General features: G+C 39.9%; 1 protein-coding gene and 2 non-coding genes across 3 annotated transcripts; 2 read left to right on the forward strand and 1 right to left on the reverse strand.

Moving 5' to 3' along the window:
- The first annotated feature begins 4,708 nt into the window (after nt 1-4,708).
- Nucleotides 4,709-4,815, forward strand: LOC141625311 (small nucleolar RNA R71). The gene has a single exon (XR_012535097.1). It is a non-coding gene; the product is annotated as a small nucleolar RNA R71 (small nucleolar RNA).
- Nucleotides 4,816-8,227: 3,412 nt separating this feature from the next.
- LOC141625970 (small nucleolar RNA R71) lies at nt 8,228-8,334 on the reverse strand. Its single transcript, XR_012535708.1, has one exon. It is a non-coding gene; the product is annotated as a small nucleolar RNA R71 (small nucleolar RNA).
- Nucleotides 8,335-19,747: 11,413 nt separating this feature from the next.
- Nucleotides 19,748-21,094, forward strand: LOC141618348 (uncharacterized). Its single transcript, XM_074435447.1, has 2 exons — nt 19,748-20,191; nt 20,327-21,094. Exons 1-2 carry the CDS (start codon nt 19,748-19,750, stop codon nt 21,092-21,094), a joined length of 1,212 nt encoding a protein of 403 aa, XP_074291548.1.
- The last annotated feature ends 2,490 nt before the right edge of the window (nt 21,095-23,584 follow it).

Here is a 23,584-nt window from a genome sequence, read left to right on the forward strand (position 1 = left end):
CATCATTTTCCACCATAGAAGCGGACTCATCACCACTTCCCTCTTCACTTCCTTGCTCACTTCCTTCATCATATTCATTAGCCTCTTCTTCTTCATCTACCTCTTCATCAACGCCCTCATCATCAACAACCTCATCATCGACATTCTCATTTTCACCCGATCTTTTACCCCTAGATGTACTTGGAAAGAAGACTTCCCTATCCGCCCAACTAGGCAAAGGACATGAAGGATCAAGTAGTCCTTGCCTAGCTAAATGAAGGAGGGGTGGATATTGGGCCAAGTATGCATCTACTCGATCATTGTAAGCTTGTTTATGCATCTCTTGCATAAGTAGAGTCATGTAGTCATTGCCCACTTCAATATCTTTGGGTTTGAACTCTTGATATTTGAATGGATAGGGTGGTGTGACAATGGAGGAGGAGGGCTCTTCAATCTCGCCCCTTTGTTGACGGATGATGTACTCGGCGCCCTTTGAGAGTGGAAGTAGGTAGTTTGTTCGATGAGCACTCAAGCGGCATATCTTGGAAGGCAAAGTGAAAGATCTAGCATCTTTGGTGAGCCACCCATAGTTGGTGTCAAGAGAGTTATGCTTGACCCACTTGTACTTGTTAATCATGGCATCCATGTCAATGAGATGACCCCCTTTGATTGCCACATAGGTGTTATCCTTGTTGAAATTTGCGTCAAAGTACTTGGCCAAGAGAGTAACTAGACCTCCATTTACGATAAAAGAGGTGCCTTCCTTACCACAATCAACATTGAGCCATCTTTCCACCAAAAGCCTTAGAGCATTGTAAGTCTTAGTGAATTCCCTTCCAACATTTAAGGCCGACTCAAGTAGAACACAATCAAGCTTTGTAAAGTGGTTAGTGTCTTTTCTTGCAATTATAGTATTCCCGATGACCTTGTGCCACACTATAATGCCCGGATGGTGGACTAATAGAGCGCGACAAGCATGAAAGCTCACAAATTTCTTCCCGGAAATCGCCTCCCAAAGAGGAGCGGGGTCATACTTTTCGGGCATCTTATGATAATAAGGTGTATCACTAAGACCTAATTCTTTACTCAAAACATCAAAGGTGATGCGCCTATTCACATTGGCAAGGCGAAACTCGATATATGTTCTAGTCTCTACCTTAGTCACTTTCAATGAACTTAATAATTCCAAGGTAAGGGAGGGGTATGTCAATTCTCTTGTAGTAAACAATTTTCCCAACCCCATGTCTTCAAAGAAGGCTTTTATTTGTTCAAGGACACCCAATTTGTTCAAGGCATCTTCACATATGAATTTGGTGGGTAGAATGGCTTTCTTAGCATACTTGGCAAATGTATCCCTATGGGAGTTATAAATGAAAATTACCTCCGGATAGTTTGGTAATTGAACAATTTCCGAAGTTGTTGATGTTGTTGTTGAACGCCCAAGTTTGCATTAGCAACCACCATAGCCATTGAAGCTTTCTTTGCTTGAAGGCATTGTTGCCTTTTTGAGAGTGCCTTTGCCTTGAGTGCCTTTGTTGATCCTTTTGTTCTTGCCATTGATGATTATACCAAGAAAAGATTGAAAATCTTCAATTTCCAATTATACCCAAATCGATTTTAAGATGAAAGGATTGCCTTTGTATTTCAAAAATCGACTCAAAGGTTGAAGATTTTGGTGCTTGGATTGATTATTGTTGTAAAAGGAGTGATTAATTGTTGTTGTAAGGAAGTTTGGATTTGATTTTGTTGAATTTGGTTTAGGAAATTTTGTTTTTGGTGATGGAGAGGATGAGGGTTTTTGGGGTTTTCGGGTTTATGGGGTAGTGTTTGAATGTTTGAATGAATGAATGAATGTGGGAAGTGGTATTTAAAACATCCGAAAATTCAAAACTGCAGGGGGAAGACGAGCGGATTCCTGTCGGGACGCTCGGATTCTGCTCAATTTGGCTTGAGGAAATCTCGCCTAAAGATGAGCGTCTTTCAGGGAAGACGGGCGGATTTATGCAATTCAGGACGAGCGGATTCCCTTAAAGACGAGCAGATTCTGTTACAGCGAATTTTCTCAATCTGCACTGGTAAAAAGACGGGCGTCTTCTTACAAAGACGAGCAGATTCTTTCAGACGAGCGTCTTCTCAGCTGGGACGCTCGGATTCTCTAACAGACCAAAAGTTTCAACTTTGCAGCTTATTTGGACGGACGAATTCTTCCACAGATGCTCGGATTCCTTTAAGACGAGCGGATTACCCATAAGGATGCTCGGATTCATCCTGGTCTACCCGGATTCAGTTCCATCCGTGCACTTGCATATCCCGTGTCATTTTCATTCTTCAAATCCCGTGTTCTTCATTGTAGGGGCACTACGAAGGCATGAATAGCCTAGGCAATTGCTATCCCCACACTAAACTAAAGCACTACACATCAATAAAATCATTAGTCCCTCCCTCACTTCTCTCAAAAAATGATAAATATCTTGATCAAAGCATAAAAATCCAAAAATGACAAAAATGCAATGTAAGAATTAAAATGCAAGTTAGGGAGTTAGAAATATTTACAAATGGTGGTTTGGAGAGGACTCCACCAAACTCTCATCCTTAGTGAGATGTCATGGGGGTATGTCCAAGGTGTTGTTGATGTTACTCAACACCTTGAAGAAGTGGTCAAAAGCTTGTTCATTATCATGCTAAAGATCCTCGATAGATCTTTGCACTTGTTGTCCTTCATGTTGGTCTTGATCGATAGCATTACCAATGGAGGGATTGAAAATCCCTTCAAACTCATCGTCCCAAAGACCACAAATTTCATCTACTTGATCACTAAAGATCTCTTGAGTTGATAGAGACAACTCTCCCACTTTCTTGTCTTGGCTAATGAGGCCCTCTTCTTCATTGCTTGACTTTGGTGAGCTTTTCAAGCTCTCTTTGTTACAATTTCCTTGCTCTTTGAATGGAGCATCATCGACTTTCTTCTTCCATTGGAATTCCGACTTCTTCCTATCATCCTTCCGGCTATAATGATCAACCATAAAACATGGTTCATGAAAACGGGGAGCTCTCATGATCTTATCAAGATTCAAAGTTATGCTTTCATCTCCCACTTCTAGAGTGAGCTCTCCATGCTTCACATCTATCACCGCACCCGCGGTGCGCAAGAAAGGTCTACCTAGAATGACTGGAATATTGGAGTCTTCTTCCATGTCAACAATGACAAAGTCCACCGGGATGAAAAATTTCCCAACTCTAACGGGAACATCTTCCCAAATCCCTAATGGTGTCTTCGTCGATCTATCGGCCATTTGGAGTGTGATATTGGTGCATTTAAGCTCTCCCATCCCTAACCTTTTACTCACCGAGTATGGCATAACACTCACACTAGCCCCTAGATCACATAAGGCTTTGTTGATCGTGGTGTCGTCAATGGTACACGGTATTGAGAAGCTTCCCGGATCTTTAAGTTTCGGAGGTGAACTCCCTTGAAGTATTGCACTACTCACCTTAGTGAAGGCGATAGTCTCAAGCTTCCGGATCGACTTCTTCTTCGTAAGGATGTCTTTCATGTACTTTGCATAGGCCGGCATGTGATTGATATAATTCCGTGAAAGGAATCGAGACTTCCAAATTCTTCACAATCTCCATAAATTTTCCAAGTTGGTCATCAAATTTGGGCTTGGCTTGACGACTTGGAAAAGGAAGTCTAATCACAATGGGCTCCTTCTCCTAGGCCTTGTCTTCATTTTTCATTGAAACTTCTTCTTTTGATGGTTCTCCATCCTTGCAGTTTTGTACAACTTCTTCTTTGTCACTAGCTTCCACAACTTCATCCTCAACTTGCTTCTTCGGTGCTTTATACCTCGTACCACTCCTCAAGTGAATGGCACTAACCGTTTCATGTCTTAGGGGATTACTTTGAGGTGGTAATTGCCCCTTTTGTCTTTGTGAGTTTGAGGATGCTAGTTGAGTCAATTGGGTTTCCAACATTTTGGTGTGGGCTAGGATGTTGTTGATGGTGATTTCCTTTGCTTGACTATCCTTTTGCATTTGAGTGAAAAACTCTTGTTGATTCTTTTGCATTTGGAGGACCGCTTTTTGAACATCAAAACCTTGGTCATTTTGTTGATTGTATGGAGTTTGATTTTGGTAACCTTGGTTTTGTTTGTAAAAGGGTCTTTGATTTTGGTTTCTCATGGGAGGTGGGGTGTATGTTGGTTGAGGGTTTTGAACATTTTGGCTTTTGTATGAGAGATTTGGGTGGAATTTGGTGTTCTCATTCTAATAATTTGAATAAGGGATACCACTCTTGTATGCTTGAAAAGCTTTCACTTGTTCATTTGTTCCCCTACATTCACTTTGGTCATGTCCCAAAGTTCCACAATTCTCACATATCCCACTTGGGATTGATGAAGATGCCGTCATGGCATTAACATGTTGCTTTAGTGATTTTGAGGCTTCTTCAAGTCTAGCCATAGCTTTTTCGAACTTCAAATTGATGGTATCAATGTGAGCACTAAGTAGAGCACCCAATTGGGTAATAGAGTCCACTTCATGCTTTCCTCCTCTAGTAGCCTTGCGAGGTCTACTATATTGTGAGTTATGGACCGCCATTTCCTCAATCTTGTTCCAAGTTTGATTGTCATCAATTTCGGTGAACATTCCATTTGATCCCATGTTGAGAATGTTTCTTGAGTCTTCATAAAGACCGTTCCAAAATTGTTGTACCAAGAACCACTCGCTAAGTCCATGATGAGGACATGAGCGACAAATTCCTTTGAATCGCTCCCAAGCTTCATACAAGGATTCTTCATCTCTTTGCTTAAAGCCCGTAATTTGAGCTCTTAGCATGTTAGTCTTTTCCGGTGGATAGAACTTTTTATAGAAAGCTAGAGCCAATTTCTTCCAAGAATCAATTCTGAGAGTAGCCTTATCAAGGCCTTTCAACCATTGTTTTACGGTGCCAATTAGAGAAAAAGGAAATAAGACCCATCGAATTTGGTCTTGAGTTACACCGGTTTGAGAAATCGCATCACAATAGTCGCAAAAAGTCTCCATGTGAGAGTGAGGTCTTCACTAGGCATCCCCCCAAATTGGCTTCTTTCGACTAATTGGATAAATGCGGATTTGGCAATGAAATTTCCGGTTAAGTGTTGTGGTGTGGCAGTACCATTGGGTAGGTTCTCCTCGGTTGGTACGGAATGTGATGAAAATTTAGGCATTGTGGGTTGATTTTGTGTTGGGTTCTCCTCACCTTCTCTTGCAAAAGGGTTGACGAACTCAATAGTGTTTGGTTGAATATCTACAACCTCACCAATACCTCTCAAAGTTCTCCTAGCAAGTCTTCTATTGTTTGTCAAAGTCCTTTCAATTTCGTGATCAAAGGGTAACAAGTTACCTTGTGATCTTCTAGACATGCAAAATATCAAACAACTCGAAAATATTTAGAACAAACCTTGAGGAGTTTTACTTCCCCAAGGCAAAGAAAGACACAACTAATAACAATTTAAGAAAATCTAAATCAAGTTACCACCGTCCCCGGCAACGGCGCCATTTTTGGTCGGTGCCTCTTGTGAGGGTTTAGTTTTCGGTACATGTCGTTAGGAGCACCTAGACCAAAACACAATTTATAGCTCCACAAACAACTCTACAATTAGTAAAGAGGCAAGTAAAGATCGGATCCCAAGGGACGGGAATTGAGATAAGATTTTCAATTGCAACTAGTGGTGTCTAGGGGTGTCAGAATTTGGGGTTTGAAGTAGAAGATCACTAAACTAAATAGCAATAAAAGTAAACAAGTGATGCGACCATAATTGGCGCATATTTAGCCCCCGAATTACCATTGTTTCTATGCTTTTTAGTACCTATTTGGGTCATTTCTTATCTTTAGTTCTTTGTTTTGCATATTCTTTGAGATTTTGATCCCTTGGTAGGAAAGGAGTAAGAATCTTGCATTTTCATGGCAAAACAAGGCTAAATTGATCATATTCAATGACCAAGCATCAAGGAGAGACAAGACTAGAAGGCCTTTGTACATAGCATAGTAGAAGAGCATTGTTGAGAAAAGGATCCTTGAGTCCCCAAGGAAATCCCCAAGGAATTCATGAAGAAAAGGGAAGAAAAAGAAGAAGGAAAGCTGCTGAACTACAATCCGAACGGATTGTAGAGAATCCGTCCGTCCTCGCCAGTCCGAGCGTCCTCAACAGGAATCCGCTCGGATTGCCCATGCCCAGTCCGTGCGTCTTGTTCCTTGATCCGCTCGGATCGTCCATCCCAAATCCGGCCGTCCCGACTCCCAGCCGCACGGATCACAGCACAGCACAGTTTCGTTCTTCAAGCTACGAAATGAAGAAGCCCTTCTCTCGGACAATCCCGGAGGCTCCTTGCTCAACTTAAAAAGTGTAATTACTAGTTTAGCCCTTAGTTAACCCTAATGCATCCTCCCTAATTTTCACTATAAATACCCCATTAGTCTAATTAGAGGAGCATGTTCTTCTTATCAATAATTAGTGTAGTTAATATCAATCAAAATCTCTCTTCAATATTGTAATCAAATATTAATCAAGTTTTAATCCAAGTTTTAGTTCCTTAATCTCTCTCTTGTTCTTACTTTATTTTGGGTAATTGAAGATTATTTGGGTTATTATTGGGAGATTGACAACCTCTCAATCTAGGATTCAAGTACTTCTATTATTCTTGCTTTATTATTGGAATCATTAGTAGGTATAATCTCTTAATCCTTTTTTTAATTATTGCTAATTACTTTCATTTATTCATCATGTTTCATTATGTTAGTATGATTGACAACCTTTCTAGCATGATCAATATGATAATGAGTGAGTAGTCTCTTAGCTAGGGTTTAATGGGTGATTAGGGGAAACCAACATGGGGAATGATTCATGCTTAAATTAATATGCTTTCATATCTTATTTGCTTGCTTGTTTTGATCTTAATGCATGCACATGTTATATTTGATGAAATGCTAAGCCTATGAATCCTTGCATTTACTATCATCTTCTATCCTTTCAACTTGACTTGTAAGACATAACCCAACTCGAGTCTTGTTAGACCATGCATGTGTTAAGTAGGGAAGATTAAGTCGACTTGTAGGTGTTGTACAATCCAAGAGATTCGGCTCCGGGACCCAAACTTTCCTAGGATTGTAAGATATAACCCAACTCAATCCATCACAACAATAATTGCTTGCTTATAACTTGAGAACATGTTTGTATGATCATATCCCATGATTCCCCTATGAACCCATGACACCCTAGTGCTTTTAATCAATTGTTTACACCCTTATTTCATTTACCTTGTTAGTTTATTTTCATTGCTATTTTAGTTTAGTAACCTTCTACATTAACCCAATTTGTGACACCCCTAGACACCGCTAGTTACAATAGAATCTTCATTTCAATACCCGTCCCTTGGGATCCGACCTTTACTTGCCTCTTTACTAATTGTAGAGTTGTTTGTGAAGTATAAATTGTGTTTTGTATCGACCATTGACCAACGACCACATATGCTTAATTGTGAACACCAAATGGCTCCGATCAAAAATGGCGCCGTTTTAGGGACGGTGTTTAATTGATTTAAGATTTCTTTTATTGTTTTTAGTTGTGTCTTTTTCACCTTGGGAAGTAAAACTCCTCAAGGTTTGTTCTAATTGTTTTTGAGTTGTTTGATATTTTGCATGTCTAGAAGGTTACAAAGAGATTTGTTACCTTTTGACCGTGAAATCGAAAGAACCTTGACGAATAATAGGAGACTTGTTAGGAGGAATTTGGGAGGTGTTGGTGAAGTTGTTCAACCCACTAGTGAGTTTGTCAATCCTTTCGCAATAGAAGGAGAAGAGAACCCATTAAACAATACCACACAAAATCCACCTACAATGCCTAAATTCTCGTCACACTCTATACCCACCGAGGAGGATCTACCAAATGGTACTCCTACCCCACAACATCTTACCGGAAACTTTATTGCCAAGTCCGCCTTCATCCAACTAGTTGAGAGGAGCCAATTCGGGGGAATGCCTAGTGAGGACCCTCATTCTCATATGGAAACATTTTGTGATTATTGTGAAGCTATCTCTCAAACGGGCGTGACTCAAGACCAAATAAGATGGGTCTTATTTCCTTTTTCGTTAATCGGCACCGCAAAACAATGGTTGAAGGGCCTTGATAAGGCCACCCTTGGAATAGATTCTTGGAAGAAGCTAGCTCTAGCTTTCTACAAAAATTTCTACCCACCGGAAAAGACTAATATGCTAAGAGCTCAAATTACGGGTTTTAAGCAAAGGGATGAAGAATCTTTGTATGAAGCTTGGGAGCGGTTCAAAGGTATTTGTCGCTCATGTCCTCACCATGGACTTAGCGAATGGTTTTTAGTGCAACAATTTTGGAATGGTTTATATGAAGATTCAAGGAACATTCTCAATATGGGATCAAATGGAATGTTCACCGAAGTTGATGACAATCAAACATGGAACAAGATTGAGGAAATGGCGGTCCATAATTCGCAATATAGTAGGCCTCGCAAGGCTACTAGAGGAAAGTATGAAGTGGACACCGTTACTCAATTGGGTGCTCAACTTAGTGCTCACATTGACACAATCAACTTGAAGTTTGAACAAGCTATGGCTAGACTTGAGGAAAGCTCAAAATCATCAAAGCATCATGTCAATGCCATGACGGCATCCTCATCAATCCCAAGCGGGATATGTGAGAATTGTGGAACCTTAGGTCATGACTCAAGCGAGTGTAGGGGAACAACCGAGCAAGTCAATGCTTTCCAAGCTTACAAAAGCGGTACCCCTTATTCAAATTTTTACAATGAAAACACCAAGTTCCATCCAAATCTCTCATACAAAAGCCAAAATGTCCAAAACCCTCAAACAACATACACTCCACCACCCATGAGAAATCAAAACCAAAGACCCTTTTTCAATCAAAACCAAGGTTACCAAAATCAAAATCCATACAATCACCACAATGACCAAAGTTTTGATGTCCAAAAAGCGGTCCTTCAAATGCAAAAGAATCAACAAGAATTTTTCACCCAAATGCAAAAAGATAGCCAAGCAAAAGACACCACCATCAACAACATTCTAGCTCACACCAAGATGTTGGAAACACAATTGACCCAACTAGCATCTTCGAGCTCACAAAGACAAAAGGGGCAATTACCACCTCAAGGTAATCCCCTAGACATGAAACGGTTAGTGCCATTCACTTGAGAAGTGGTACAAGGTATGAAGCACCGAAGGAGCAAGTTGAGGATGAAGTTGTGAGAGCTAGTGAGAATGAAGTTGTGGTGCAAGGTCCCAAAGAAGGGGAATCATCAAAAGAAGAAAGTTCAAAGAAAAATGAAGACAAAGCCAAAGAAAAGGAGCCCATTGTGATTAGACTTCCTTTTCCAAGTCGTCAAGCCAAGCCTAAATTTGATGATCAACTTGGAAAGTTCATGGAAATTGTGAAGAACTTAGAAGTCTCAATTCCTTTCACGGAATTAATCAATCCCGTTCCGGCCTATGCAAAGTACATGAAAGATATCCTCACAAAGAAGAAGTCGATCCGGAAACTTGAGACTATCGCCTTCACTAAGGTGAGTAGTGCCATACTTCAAGGGAGTTCACCTCCAAAGTTAAAGGATCCGGGAAGCTTCTCAATACCGTGTACCATTGGCGACACAACGATCAACAAAGCCTTATGTGATCTAGGGGCTAGTGTGAGTGTCATGCCGTACTCGGTAAGTAAAAGGTTGGGAATGGGAGAGCTTAAATGTACCAATATCACTCTTCAAATGGCCGATAGATCGACGAAGACACCGCTAGGGATATGGGAAGATGTCCCCGTGCGGATTGGGAAGTTTTTCATCCCGGTGGACTTTGTCATTGTTGATATGGAGGAAGATTCCAACATTCCAATCATCTTAGGAAGACCTTTCCTACACACCGCGGGTGCGGTGATTGATGTGAAGCATGGAGAGCTCACTCTAGAAGTGGGAGATGAAAGCATAACTTTTAATCTTGACAAGACCATGAGAGCTCCTCGTTTGCATGAACCATGTTTCATGATTGATCATTATAGCCGAAAAGATGAGAAGAAGAAATCGGAACTCCAATGGAGGAAGAAAGTTGAAGATGCTCCATTCAAAGAGCAAGTGAATTGTGACAAGGAGAGCTTGCAAAGCTCATCAAAATCAACCAAGGAAGAAGATGATGGCCTCATTGGCCAAGAGAAGAAATTGGGAGAGTTGTCTCCATCCAAGCAAGAGATTTTCAATGATCAACTCAATGAAGTTTGTGGTCTTTGGGACGACGAATTTGAAGGGATCTTTAATCCCTACATTGGGCATGCCATCGATCATGATCAACAACAAGAACCACGGTCTATTGAGGACCTCTACCATAACAATGAACAAGCTTTTGATTACTTCTTCAAGGTGTTAAGCAACATCAACAACACCTTGAACATGCCTCCTTGACATCTCATCAAGAATGAGAGTTTGGTGGAGTCCTCCTTAAACCACCACTTGTAAATATTTCTAACTCCCTAACTTACATTTAATTTTTGCATTGCATTTTTGTCATTTTTGGATTTATTTTTATTTTGATCAAAATAATTGTCATGAAAAGAGAGAAGTGAGGGAGGGACTAATGATTTAATTGATGTGTAGTGCTTTACCTTAGTGTGGGGATGGCAATTGCCTAGGCTATTCATGCCTTAGTAGTGCCCCCGCAATGAAGAACACAAGATTTGAAAGAAAGAAAGAAAGAATGATAAGGGAATACGTTGGTGCACGGATGGACCTAAATCCGTGTACACAAGGACCAATCCGAGCGGATTCACGAGAATCCGCCCGATCTCTGAGAGGATCCGAGCGTCCTGGCGAGAAGACGCCGTCTTGGGGTGAGCTGAAAGCGCAAAATTCTTGATCGTTGAAGAATCGAGCGGATTCTGGAAAGACGCTGATCTCACAGAATCCGTCCGTCTTGTGGACAATCCGCCCGTCTTGCGGTGAAGAAAAACAAAGAAAAATCTCGGACAAGAATCCGTCCGTCTCAAGCGAAATCCGCCCGTCTCGTCTCAAAGAGAATCCGAACGGATTCCCGAATCCGCCCGTCTCTAGGCGGGATTTTTGAAAATTTGAAGTCAAGAATCCAGGCGGATTGCGCCTAATCCGCACGGATTGTCCTGCGTCCTAATATTGTCGAGTTCTTTAAATACCCACCCCACCTTCATTCATTCATTCATTCATTCATAAACACTACCCATAACATCAAAACCCTCATCCTCTCCATCTCAAAAACAAAAACCCTCAACAAAACTCACCAAAATCAAATCAAACCATCTTTCAAATAACAAATCAATCACTCCATCTTCATTAATAATCAAAACCAAAGAACAAAATCTTCACCTTTGAATTGATTTTTGTTCTCATAAAGGCAAAGCCTTTCACTTTCAAAATCGATTTGGGCATTCTACAAATTGAAGATTTTTGATCTTTTTCTTGGTTAGCTCATCAAATGGCAAGAACAAAGGGAGCAACAAAAGCAAAGGCAAAGGCAACAAAGGCACCAAAGACTACAACTCTCTCTCAAAGGCAAAAAGCTCTACAAATGAAGAAAGCTTTGGCAATGGTGGTATCAACACCAAGCTTGGAAGTGCAACCACCTCAACAAATTCCTATGGAAGCATCGCCCTCTACTCCGGTAATTAATCAACTCTTGCATTATCCGGAGGTAACATTCATTTCCGACTCCCATAGAAATACATTTGTCAAGTTTGCTATGAGACAAATTCAATCCACCAAATTCATATGCCAAGATGCTTTAGAGAAGTTGGGTATTCTTGAACAAACAAGAATCTTTTTCAATGCCATGGGTTTAAAGAAATTGTTTGAAATGGAGGAAGTAACATACCCCTCCCTTGTCTTGGAATTCTTAAGTTCTTTAAAAGTGACAAAAGTTGAGAATAGGGAAAATATTGAGTTTCGTCTAGCTAACACTAGTAGACGCATTTCCTTTCCGGAATTGGGTGCAATTTTGGGTCTTAGCGATGAACATAAATTCTATAAGCAATATGGGAAGTATGATCCCGAGCCTCTTTGGGAGGCAATCTCCGGGAAGAAATTTGAAGATTTTAAAGCTTGTCGTGCTCTTTTGGTCCATCATCCGGGCATAAGAATATGGCACAAAGTTGTGGGAAATACCATAATTGCTAGGAAAGACACCAATCATTTCACGGGACTCGATTTTATTCTCCTTGAATCAACTTTGAATATTGGAAGAATTCACACCAAGCCTTACAATTCTTTGAGGCTATTGGTTGATAGATGGCTCCATATAGATAGTGGGAAGAAGGGTCAAACCGTAATTGTTAATGGCGGCCTTGTCACGGTCCTAGCCAAGCACTTTGATCCTAATTTCAATAAGGATAGCAAGTACAAGGCTAAGGATGGTGGCCATCTCATTGATATGTCCACCTTGATTAACAAGTTTAAGTGGGTTGTTCACAATTCCCTTGATACCAAGTATGGGTGGCTTACAAGTGAGGCTCGATCATTCACTTTACCCGCAAAGATTTGCCGTCTTAGTGTCCACCGGACCAACTATTTACTTCCCTATCCGAAGAAGCCGAGTACATCATTCAACAACAAAAGGGTGATCATGAAACCCCTCCTCTTCCATTGTTATACCACCTTACCCCTATGATTATGAAGAGTTCAAACCACAAGGAGTTGAAATTGGGAAAGATTATGTCACTCTTCTAATGCAAGCCATGCACAAGCAAGCTTATGAAGATCGGAAGAATGCTTATTTGGCTCAATATCCTCCCCTCCTACATCTAGCTAGGCAAGGACTCCTTGATCCATCTTGTCCTTTGCCTAGTTGGGCGGATAGAGAAGCCTTGTTTAGGGTGCATCTAGGGAAGTGATGGAAGACAATGAGGTTGTTGGAAATGATGAGGAGATTGATGATAATATTGAGGAAGAAGCAAGTGGAGATGAAGAAAGAGATGGTGAAGATGGTGAAGATAATGATGAGGAAGATGATGATGAAGAAAGCAAAGAAGAAAGTGCCAAGGAAAGTGGCAATGTGACCACTTCTCATGAGGGAAGTGGTGATGATAGTAGCATGATGGAAGACTAGCCTTGGAGATTCCTACTCTCCCACGGTTTGTCTATATCTCTTTGTATTTTATTTTCATTTTGATCATTGTTGGTTTAGTCCTAGCAACATCAAAGGACTCACACCTCGGTTCCTTTGAGGTGTTCTTTATTGTTCCCACTTTTGTAAAATCCAAAATGACAATCTAGTCTCATGCATAGCATAGCATGTGCATGAACTCCCCCATGCTTTGACATTAGCAATAGTGTCTTGCTTGGTTTGGGGAAGTTAATGCATACGCAACGGGAGGTAATTTAAATTATCCTCTCCGTCATAACAAAAACCATGCATCATGTAGTATAGCTTAGTGTAGAATTGCATTTAGTATAGAAATCATGCATCATTCTTTGCATAATTTCCATCATTTTGGCCATTGAGGACAATGCCCATATTAGTGTGGGGATGGGAATTCTAACTCTTAACTTTTATTCAAAAACCATAAAAATTGAAAAATTTCAAAAATCATAAAAATTTGAAAAATTGAAAAAACCAAAAACAAGTTCATTTCCTTTGTATATATTGTCTTGTATATATTGTGTTTGTTTCATCCTTGTTCACTTTGATTGACTACGCCACATCCGAGACATGAGGATATTGAAGACCGCATGGTATGATCTTTCCAATCTCCTTTCTCCTCTTTATGTTAATGACTATGTGGCTTTATTTTGATTGATGCGGTAAAACAATGTGAACTTAGGATTGCATTTAGTTTATATGGCATATTAGTTGGTAGAATCATTTGCATTAGGATGTATATATGCTAGTTGCATCATGGCATGTAGTTTGCATGTTAGAAAAATTTTTGCGAAACCGTCTATTTGGGAAGCTTGACAAGTGTATATAGGCCCTAGTAGATGCTTTTTATTCTTAAGACTTTGTTTGTTAGAATGCTTGTAAAACACCCTAGGATGTGTCATGCTAGTATCCTTTGACCCATGGGTTAAGGCCGAGTCAAGAGTACCTTGTGGTGTGATAACTCCTTGGCTACCGTTTATTCCAAGGTGACCCTTGAAACCATGCATACTTCTATCATTCATCCATGTTCTACCACATTTTTGTCATCAAAGGGAATGGGCACAAAACAAAAAGAAATCAATTTGAGTTCAATGAAATGAAAAGTGAAAGAAAGTTTGCAAAAATGCATCAAAAGAAAAGAGGAGCAAAAATAGAACTCCTAAAGCTTCAAAAATAAGGCACCCTCGTTACTAATTGGGGTGACTTTGAAAATGTTCAAAAAGAAAATGCAAAAAGTTGTCAAGTATTGAAATGCCAAAAATCAAAAAGAAATGGCAAGAAAGTGTTCTCAAAAAGTCAAATGCCAAAGAAATTTGGGGGGAAAACAAAAACAAAAGCAAACTCCCAAAATGAAACTCAAACATCTATCGATCCCTTTATCCATCGTATCCATTTTTGTGCATGGTAGAGAGGGGACGACCCTTCTTCTTGTCTAGGCAAGAAGGGGAATTCCGCGATCCTCCAGTGTTTCTAACACCATAGGGAGTCTATTCTTGACAAAAGCATTTAACGATTGAGGACAAAGGTACCCTAGCTTGACACCTTTTGGAGGTGATTTATTGGTATCCTTCTAGGCTTAGTAGTTTGAACAAATTGCATCTATGAAGGATTGTGTACCCTTGAATTGCTTCCCTTGTAGATAATTTCCGCCACTTAGATGAGGAAAGTGGCTATTCTTTTTGTAGATGCATCCATTACTTGATTTTGTGTGCTTAATGTTTGGATGTGTCGCCATTTTGGCAAGACCCACCTTGCCTTGCAAGAAGGCATCCTACCTCATGGTTGTCTTGTTGTGAGTTGAAGGGGCGGAGTGAGACCCGCTAATTGTCTCATATCGGCTATTATTATTAGGTTAGGTTAGTTTTGGTCCTAGTCTTTGTCACCTCTTTACTCGGGACGAGCAAAGGTTCGGTTTGGGGATATTTGATGCGACCATAATTGGCGCATATTTAGCCCCGAATTACCATTGTTTCCATGCTTTTTAGTACCTATTTGGGTCATTTCTTATCTTTAGTTCTTTGTTTTGCATATTCTTTGAGATTTTGATCCCTTGGTAGGAAAGGAGTAAGAATCTTGCATTTTCATGGCAAAACAAGGCTAAATTGATCATATTCAATGACCAAGCATCAAGGAGAGACAAGACTAGAAGGCCTTTGTACATAGCATAGTAGAAGAGCATTGTTGAGAAAAGGATCCTTGAGTCCCCAAGGAAATCCCCAAGGAATTCATGAAGAAAAGGGAAGAAAAAGAAGAAGGAAAGTCTGCTTTGAACTACAATCCGAACGGATTGTAGAGAATCCGTCCGTCCTCGCCGACCCGAGCGTCCTCACCAGAATCCGCTCGGATTGCCCATGCCCAGTCCGTGCGTCTTGTTCCTTGATCCGCTTGGATCGTCCATCCCAAATCCGGCCGTCCCGACTCCCAGCCGCACGGATCACAGCACAGTTTCGTTCTTCAAGCTACGAAATGAAGAAGCCCTTCTCTCGGACAATCCCGGAGGCTCCTTGCTCAACTTAAAAAGTGTAATTACTAGTTTAGCCCTTAGTTAACCCTAATGCATCCTCCCTAATTTTCACTATAAATACCCCATTAGTCTAATTAGAGGAGCATGTTCTTCTTATCAATAATTAGTGTAGTTAATATCAATCAAAATCTCTCTTCAATATTGTAATCAAATATTAATCAAGTTTTAATCCAAGTTTTAGTTCCTTAATCTCTCTCTTGTTCTTACTTTATTTTGGGTAATTGAAGATTATTTGGGTTATTATTGGGAGATTGACAACCTCTCAATCTAGGATTCAAGTACTTCTATTATTCTTGCTTTATTATTGGAATCATTAGTAGGTATAATCTCTTAATCCTTTTTTTAATTATTGCTAATTACTTTCATTTATTCATCATGTTTCATTATGTTAGTATGATTGACAACCTTTCTAGCATGATCAATATGATAATGAGTGAGTAGTCTCTTAGCTAGGGTTTAATGGGTGATTAGGGGAAACCAACATGGGGAATGATTCATGCTTAAATTAATATGCTTTCATATCTTATTTGCTTGCTTGTTTTGATCTTAATGCATGCACATGTTATATTTGATGAAATGCTAAGCCTATGAATCCTTGCATTTACTATCATCTTCTATCCTTTCAACTTGACTTGTAAGACATAACCCAACTCGAGTCTTGTTAGACCATGCATGTGTTAAGTAGGGAAGATTAAGTCGACTTGTAGGTGTTGTACAATCCAAGAGATTGACTCCGGGACCCAAACTTTCCTAGGATTGTAAGATATAACCCAACTCAATCCATCACAACAATAATTGCTTGCTTATAACTTGAGAACATGTTTGTATGATCATATCCCATGATTCCCCTATGAACCCATGACACCCTAGTGCTTTTAATCAATTGTTTACACCCTTATTTCATTTACCTTGTTAGTTTATTTTCATTGCTATTTTAGTTTAGTAACCTTCTACATTAACCCAATTTGTGACACCCCTAGACACCGCTAGTTACAATAGAATCTTCATTTCAATACCCGTCCCTTGGGATCCGACCTTTACTTGCCTCTTTACTAATTGTAGAGTTGTTTGTGAAGTATAAATTGTGTTTTGTATCGACCATTGACCAACGACCACATATGCTTAATTGTGAACACCAAATGGCTCCGATCAACAAGCAAGATGATTAAAAAGGGATGTAAACAATTGATAAAAGGCACTAGGGTATCATGGGGTCATAGGGGATTCATGGGAATTGATCATACAAACATATTCTCAAATTATAAGCAAGCAATTTTTGTTGTGATGGATCGAGTTGGTTTATATCTTACAATCCTAGGAAAGTTTGGGTCCCGGAGCCGAATCGATTAGATTGTACAACACCTACAAGTCGACTTAATCTTCCCTACTCAACTATATGCATGGTCTAATGAGACTCAAGTTGGTTTATGTCTTACAAGTCTCATTGAAAAGATAGATGATGGGTAAAAAATGCAAGGATTCATAGGCTCGCATTTCATCAAACATAACATGTGCATAAGTTGAGATCACAACAAGCAAGCAAATAAACTATGAAAACATATTAATTTAAGCATGAATCATCCCCCATGTTGGTTTCCCCTAATTACCCATTAACCCTAGCTAAGGAAACTACTCACTCATTATCATGTTGAACATGCTAGCAAGGTTGTCAATCATACCAACAAAGTGAAACATGATGAATAAATGAAGATAATTAACAATAATTAAAATGGGATTAAGAGAATTATACCTACTAATGATTCCAATAATAAAGCAAAGAATAATAGAAGTACTTGATGATTGATTGGAAGGTTGTCAATCTCCCAATAATAACCCAAATAATCTTCAATTACCCAAAATGAAAGATGAACAAAAGAGAGATTAAGGAAATGAGATTTGTATTAAAACTTTATTAAATGCTGATTACAAGATTAAAGAGAGATTTGATTGATATAAACTACACTAGAGATTGCTAAGAAGAACCTGATAATCTAATTAGCCTAATGGGGTATTTATAGTGGGGATTAGGTACATAAATTAGAGTTTACTAAAGGCTTAAATGACGATTAAGTCCTTGAGGAATCGCCGGTCTCAAGGGACACTCCGGTCTCCTTTTCGCCGGTCTTAGAAAAATATGCGCATCCTTAATAAAACATGTAGAAGACGGATTTAGCTGTCACACAATCCGAGCGTCCAGGGCACGGGACGGGCAGATTGTGGGTGTTTTGGACGAGCGGATTCTCGGGGTGGACGGGCGGATTGTGGTGGTTCTGGACGGGCGTCCAGCTGAGGAAGACGCTCGGATTGCCTTTGCTGGATGGGCGGATTGTGGGCAATCCGCTCGGATTATCTTACAGCTTCTCCCTTTCTTCTTTTCTTCCTTTCTCTTCATAAAATCCTTGAGGATTTCCTCGGGGATGCAAGGATCTTTTCTCATCATTGCCCATTTACTATAGTATGTACAAAGGCCTTCTAATCTTGTCTTCTCTTTGATGCTTGGTCATTGAATTCAATCAATTTAGCTTCATTTTGCCATGAAAATGCAAGGTTTGCACTCCTTTCCTACCAAGGGATCAAAACCTCAAAGAATATGCAAAACAAAGGACTAAAGACAATAAATGACCCAAATATGCACTAAAAAGCATGGGAACAAGGCTAATTCCTGCGAAAAAAGATGAGAGATAAAGTTCCTGCGAAAAAAATTCCCAAAAAATTTTCTCACCTTTAATCAACCCTAATTTTCACGCAACAATGGCAAAAACTCGGAAAAATCAAAAAAATTCGAATAACAATAAACGTTCTGTAGGCTCGGCGTCGAAGATTAGGTTTGAGGTTTTGGAATCATTAGAGGAGGAACCATTGGTTGAGGATGTAACGGAGGAGGAAGAGGTCGTTGTGCTTCCTTTATTACCATCTACATCGGAGACCGTTTTGGTGGCTGAATCTCTCATTGAGGAGGAGAATGGTACCTGGACTGAGGTTCAAAAACGGAAGAAATCACCTGGTATTCCCAGATTCCCTCTCCTATTATTTCGGTAAGACTACTCGCAACTTTCTCAAGCCGATGTTTTACCCGAAATTAATTATCTGGCGTCTTCGTTATACGGGTATATCATGGGTACAAACCCTCCTTGGAATGTTGTTTCTGGGTATCTTAAGAGAATTTGGAAGGATTATGATGTGGATAAAATCTCTTTTATGCCTAATGGAGTTTTCATAGTCAGATTTAAGACTGTTGAAAAAATGAAGGAGGTGGTTAGTTTGGGACATTTTATGTTTGATAACAAGCCGGTTATCATTAATGAATGGACTCGGATGTGAATCTTGTCAAAGAATGTCCAAACTGTTCCTATCTGGATCAAATTGTCAGGCTTGGATTTGAAGTTCTGGGGGATTGAGTGCTTGAAAAAAATTAGTGGTCTTATCGGGGAGTATGTTCAATGTGATGAAGCTACTCGTCACAAAACTTTCCTTGGTTATGCTAGGCTACTGGTGGATGTGCAGGTTACTCAAAATTTTCCTACCTCCATACAATTCAAGGATGAGAAAGGGAAAGATCATACTGTGAAAGTTGAGTATGACTGGTTACCCCTAAAGTGTTCACAATGCTTTGGCATAGGACATAATAAGGATCAATGCGGGAAGAAAAAGAGGGGGTCAAAGTTAAACAAGTTTGGCAAAAGAAGGTGGTTGTACCCCAAACCAAGGTGTGGAGAAGGGAAAGCTCCTATGGTTCTTGCAACACCTGTGATCCCTAGGGTTACTGTCTCACAACCTGTGCAAACTCCTGCTGGCATTATTACCAGAGTTATGAGACAGAATGGCAGTAGTACTTCACACTCTATTCATGGCAATACTTTTCTGGATGCTCTGAACATGGCAACTATCAGATCAACCCAACTGAAACAAAAAGGGACTGGAACTGGTTTAAGGGGAGTTATGGATCATGGCTAACATCGGTTTCTGGAATGTTAGGGGACTCAATAGCCTGAATAAGCAGAAGGACATTAAATGGTTCCTGCACAATAATAACTGGGCTATTTGGGCTAGTAGAAACTAAAGTCAAATCTATTATGTGGAATAAAGTTAGGAACAATATTTGTAGTGGATGGTCTATTTGCACTAATAACTCAGTTGCTATAGGAGGTCGTATATGGTTGCTTTGGAATCCTGGGTCTTTTATTGTGGACATTCTAGATGTTAGTCCTCAATCTATTCATTCTAGAATCACTATGAGGGGGAATCAACAGGTGTTCTTTTTTACTCTGGTCTATGGGTATAACAAAGCTGCTGAGAGGGTTAATTTGTGGAATAGCTTGAAAGGATATTGTAGTGCTGTTCAGGGGTCTTGGTTGGTTGGTGGAGATTTCAACAATGTATTGCAACCTAATGAGAGACTTGGGGGTGCTCCTGTCTCTCTTGCTGATATAAAACCTTTCCAAGACTGTCTTCATCAGTGTGATCTACAGGATCTTAAGGCCATTGGATCTTATTATACGTGGAACAACAAACAACAGGTGAATACCCTTGTTTGATGAGATTGGATAGATGTGTGAGTAATGCTTGATTGGATTCTTACCTTTCCCGAGTCTTATGCCTATTTTATGCCTGAGGGGACCTTTGACCACTGTCCCTGCATCATTTATCTTCAGGGTAAACCTAGTGCAAGAAAACATTCTTTCAAGTACTTTAACATGTGGGCTTTGGATGCCAATTTTAAGCAAGTTGTCAGCACAGGTTGGAATAGGATTGTTCAGGGGAATTTTATGTTCCAACATGTGAAGAAATTGAAGGGTCTCAAGTATGACCTTAAGGCTCTGAATAAAGGGGATTTGGGAGATATTGAGAATAAGGTGAAAGTGGCTAAATTGGCTCTATCTCAGATACAAATGGCTCTTATTCATAATCCTATGGATCACATTCTGCTTGATACACAAAGGAAGGTAGCTGATGAATTGATTGTGTTACAAAAGGCTTGGCATATGTTCTTGGATCAGAAGGCAAAGTTGGATTGGATTAATATGGGTGATGACAACACTCATTATTTTCATGCTCATATTAAGACTAGAAGAGCAAAGAATAAGGTGTTACAGATTCATGATCAGCAAGGTAATTTGTGCACCTCTAGTTCGATATTCAGAGCATTTATTCATTATTATGAGAATTTACTAGGGAGTAGTACCCCTGTTGATCCTGTTTGTGACTACATTGTGAGTGATGGCCCTATTCTGAACATGGCTCACCATGAGATCCTCCTGGCTTCTGTGACACCTACAGAGATCAGAAATGCCATGTTTGATATTGGTGGTAATAAAGCTCCTGGCCCTGATGGCTTCAGCAGCCAATTTTATAAAGATACTTGGGACATTACCGGGGATAATGTGATTTCTCTTTGTCCAAGAATTCTTTTCAAATGGTAAACTTCTTAAACAAATCAACTCTACTCTCATTACTCTAGTTCCTAAAGTTGATTTACCCTCTGATGTCACCCAATTTCGCCCTATTGCATGTTGTAATTCAATTTATAAATGCATTAGTAAAATCATGTGCAATAGGCTGAGCACTATTTTGCCTGATATCATTAACCCCTCACAAAGTGCTTTCATCAAGGGAAGAGATATAGTGGAAAATATTCTAATATGTCAAGACTTGGTCAAAATGTATAATAGAAAGGCTGTTTCTCCCAGAGTCATCATGAAACTTGACCTCCAAAAAGCCTATGACTCCATTGAATGGTGTTTTGTTGATGGTATGTTGAGAGCTCTTAATTTTCCCCCTGTTTTCACCAACCTGATTATGGAGTGCATTACATCTCCCACTTACTCTTTATCTATTAATGGAGAGTCCTTTGGTTATTTTCATGGTAAAAGAGGCCTGAGGCAAGGGGACCCCTTATCCCCCCTCTTATTTGTTATTTGTCTGGAATACCTGAGTAGAATTTTGGGCAAGATCAAGGACTATACTACATACAATTACCATCCCCTTTGTGGCAGAATCAAACTCACCCACCTTGCTTTTGCTGATGACCTCCTCATGTTCTGTAGAGGTGACAGAACTTCCATAATTGGCATGTTAAGGGCCTTTGAATCTTTCTCTAGGGCATCTGGTCTTAAAATGAACAAAGGGAAATCCAGTCTCTATAGTAATGGGGTTCCCAGGGGTACAATTGATGATATTTTGAAGGTCACTGGGATGTCTCATGGAACTCTCCCTTTCAAATATTTGGGACTACCTATTGCTGCCAGAAAATTATCTGTGCTTGAATGTACTAGTTTGGTTGATAAGGTGGTGTCCAGAATTAGATCTCTTGGCAGCAGGAAATTGAGTTATGCTGGTCGTTTGGTTCTGATAAAGGCTGTCCTATCTAATGCATACATATTGGGCAGAATCTTCATTCTCCCTTCTTCCATTCTGAAAAAGATCACACCATATGCGAAACTTCCTCCTGGACTGGCATTGATAATGATCAGGGCAACACCTTGGTGTCCTGGGAACAGATTTGTCAAACAAAAACTCATGGTGGCTTGGATGTGAAGGACATTATACGATGGAACAAGGCTGCTTTGGGCAAGTATATTTGGTGGGTAGCTCAGAAAAAGGATCATTTATGGGTAAGATGGATTCACTCTATTTATATTAAAAGTGGTTCTTGGTTTTCTTATGATCCTAAACAAAATGGAAGTTGGGCTTGGAGGAAGCTATGTAAGATCAGAGATCTTATGGTGGCTGGTTATGTTGGGGATTGGTGGCTACAACCTAATCAAGAATATTCCATTGCTAGTGGCTATGACTGGTTGAGCCCTCCCATGACTAAGGTTACTTGGACCAAATTTGTTTGGATTAAAGATGCTCTCCCAAAACATTGTTTCATAGGGTGGCTTGTGATGCATGGAAGGCTTCTTACTCGAGATAGGTCAAGAGGATGGGTATTACCATGGATGACACTTGCATACTATGTGATGTGGCTCCTGAGTCACATAATCACCTCTTCTTTGCCTCGCATTTTCAGCCGAAATGCCTGCGGTGATGTCCCATATGCTAGGTTGCCATCTACCCTCTGCGGATTCGGGTTGTATGGTGGTTCGATCACAATTTCCATTCCCAAATTCGAAGAGATCCGTTTCGTGCACCTGCTTGCTCTTATTCATACCATTTGGTGGTGCAGAAATAGGTGTAGGTTGGAGGGCTACCTTCCTCGCCCTGAATCGTGATTGCTCTTGTTGCTCATAGCATCAAAGTGTGACAACTTGACTCTTTGGTGATTTCCTTCTACTGTAGTATTGCTGAAACGTAGGAAATGAATTGTTGTAATTTTCTTATGGGCTTTGTTAGCCTGTTGGGCTCCAAACGATGTAACTGGGTTTGCTTTATTAATATAAGTTCACCTTTTACCAAAAAAAAAAAAAAAAAAAAAAAAAAAAAAAAAAAAAAAAAGGCTAATTCGGGGGCTAAATGTGCTCAAATTATGGTCACATCATTCTTGTTCTTCATCAAGTAGACATACCCATATCTACTCAAGTCATCAGTAAAAGTAATGATGTAGTGAAAACCTCCTCTAGCGGTGATGGTTAATGGTCCACACACATCCGTATGTATGATAGCCAAAACCTCACTAGCTCGTGTCCCTTTTCCCGTAAAAGGTGCACGAGTCATCTTGCCTAAAAGGCAAGACTCGCATATACCATAAGATTCGAAATCAAATGGTTTGAGCATTTTTGATGAAGCAAGTCTCTTAATGCGTCTTTCGTTTATGTGACCTAAACGACAATGCCAAAGTTAGGATTCAATTGGATCCCCCGTTTTGAGCTTTTTAGTTTCCACATGATAAACGTCATTAACATCATTTAAAACATAAATTCCTCCAATTGAAATGGCCTTGCCATAAACCACATCATTCAATGAAAAACTAC

Source organism: Silene latifolia, chromosome X, assembly GCF_048544455.1.
Source record: "Silene latifolia isolate original U9 population chromosome X, ASM4854445v1, whole genome shotgun sequence".
NCBI classification, from domain to species: domain Eukaryota; kingdom Viridiplantae; phylum Streptophyta; class Magnoliopsida; order Caryophyllales; family Caryophyllaceae; genus Silene; species Silene latifolia.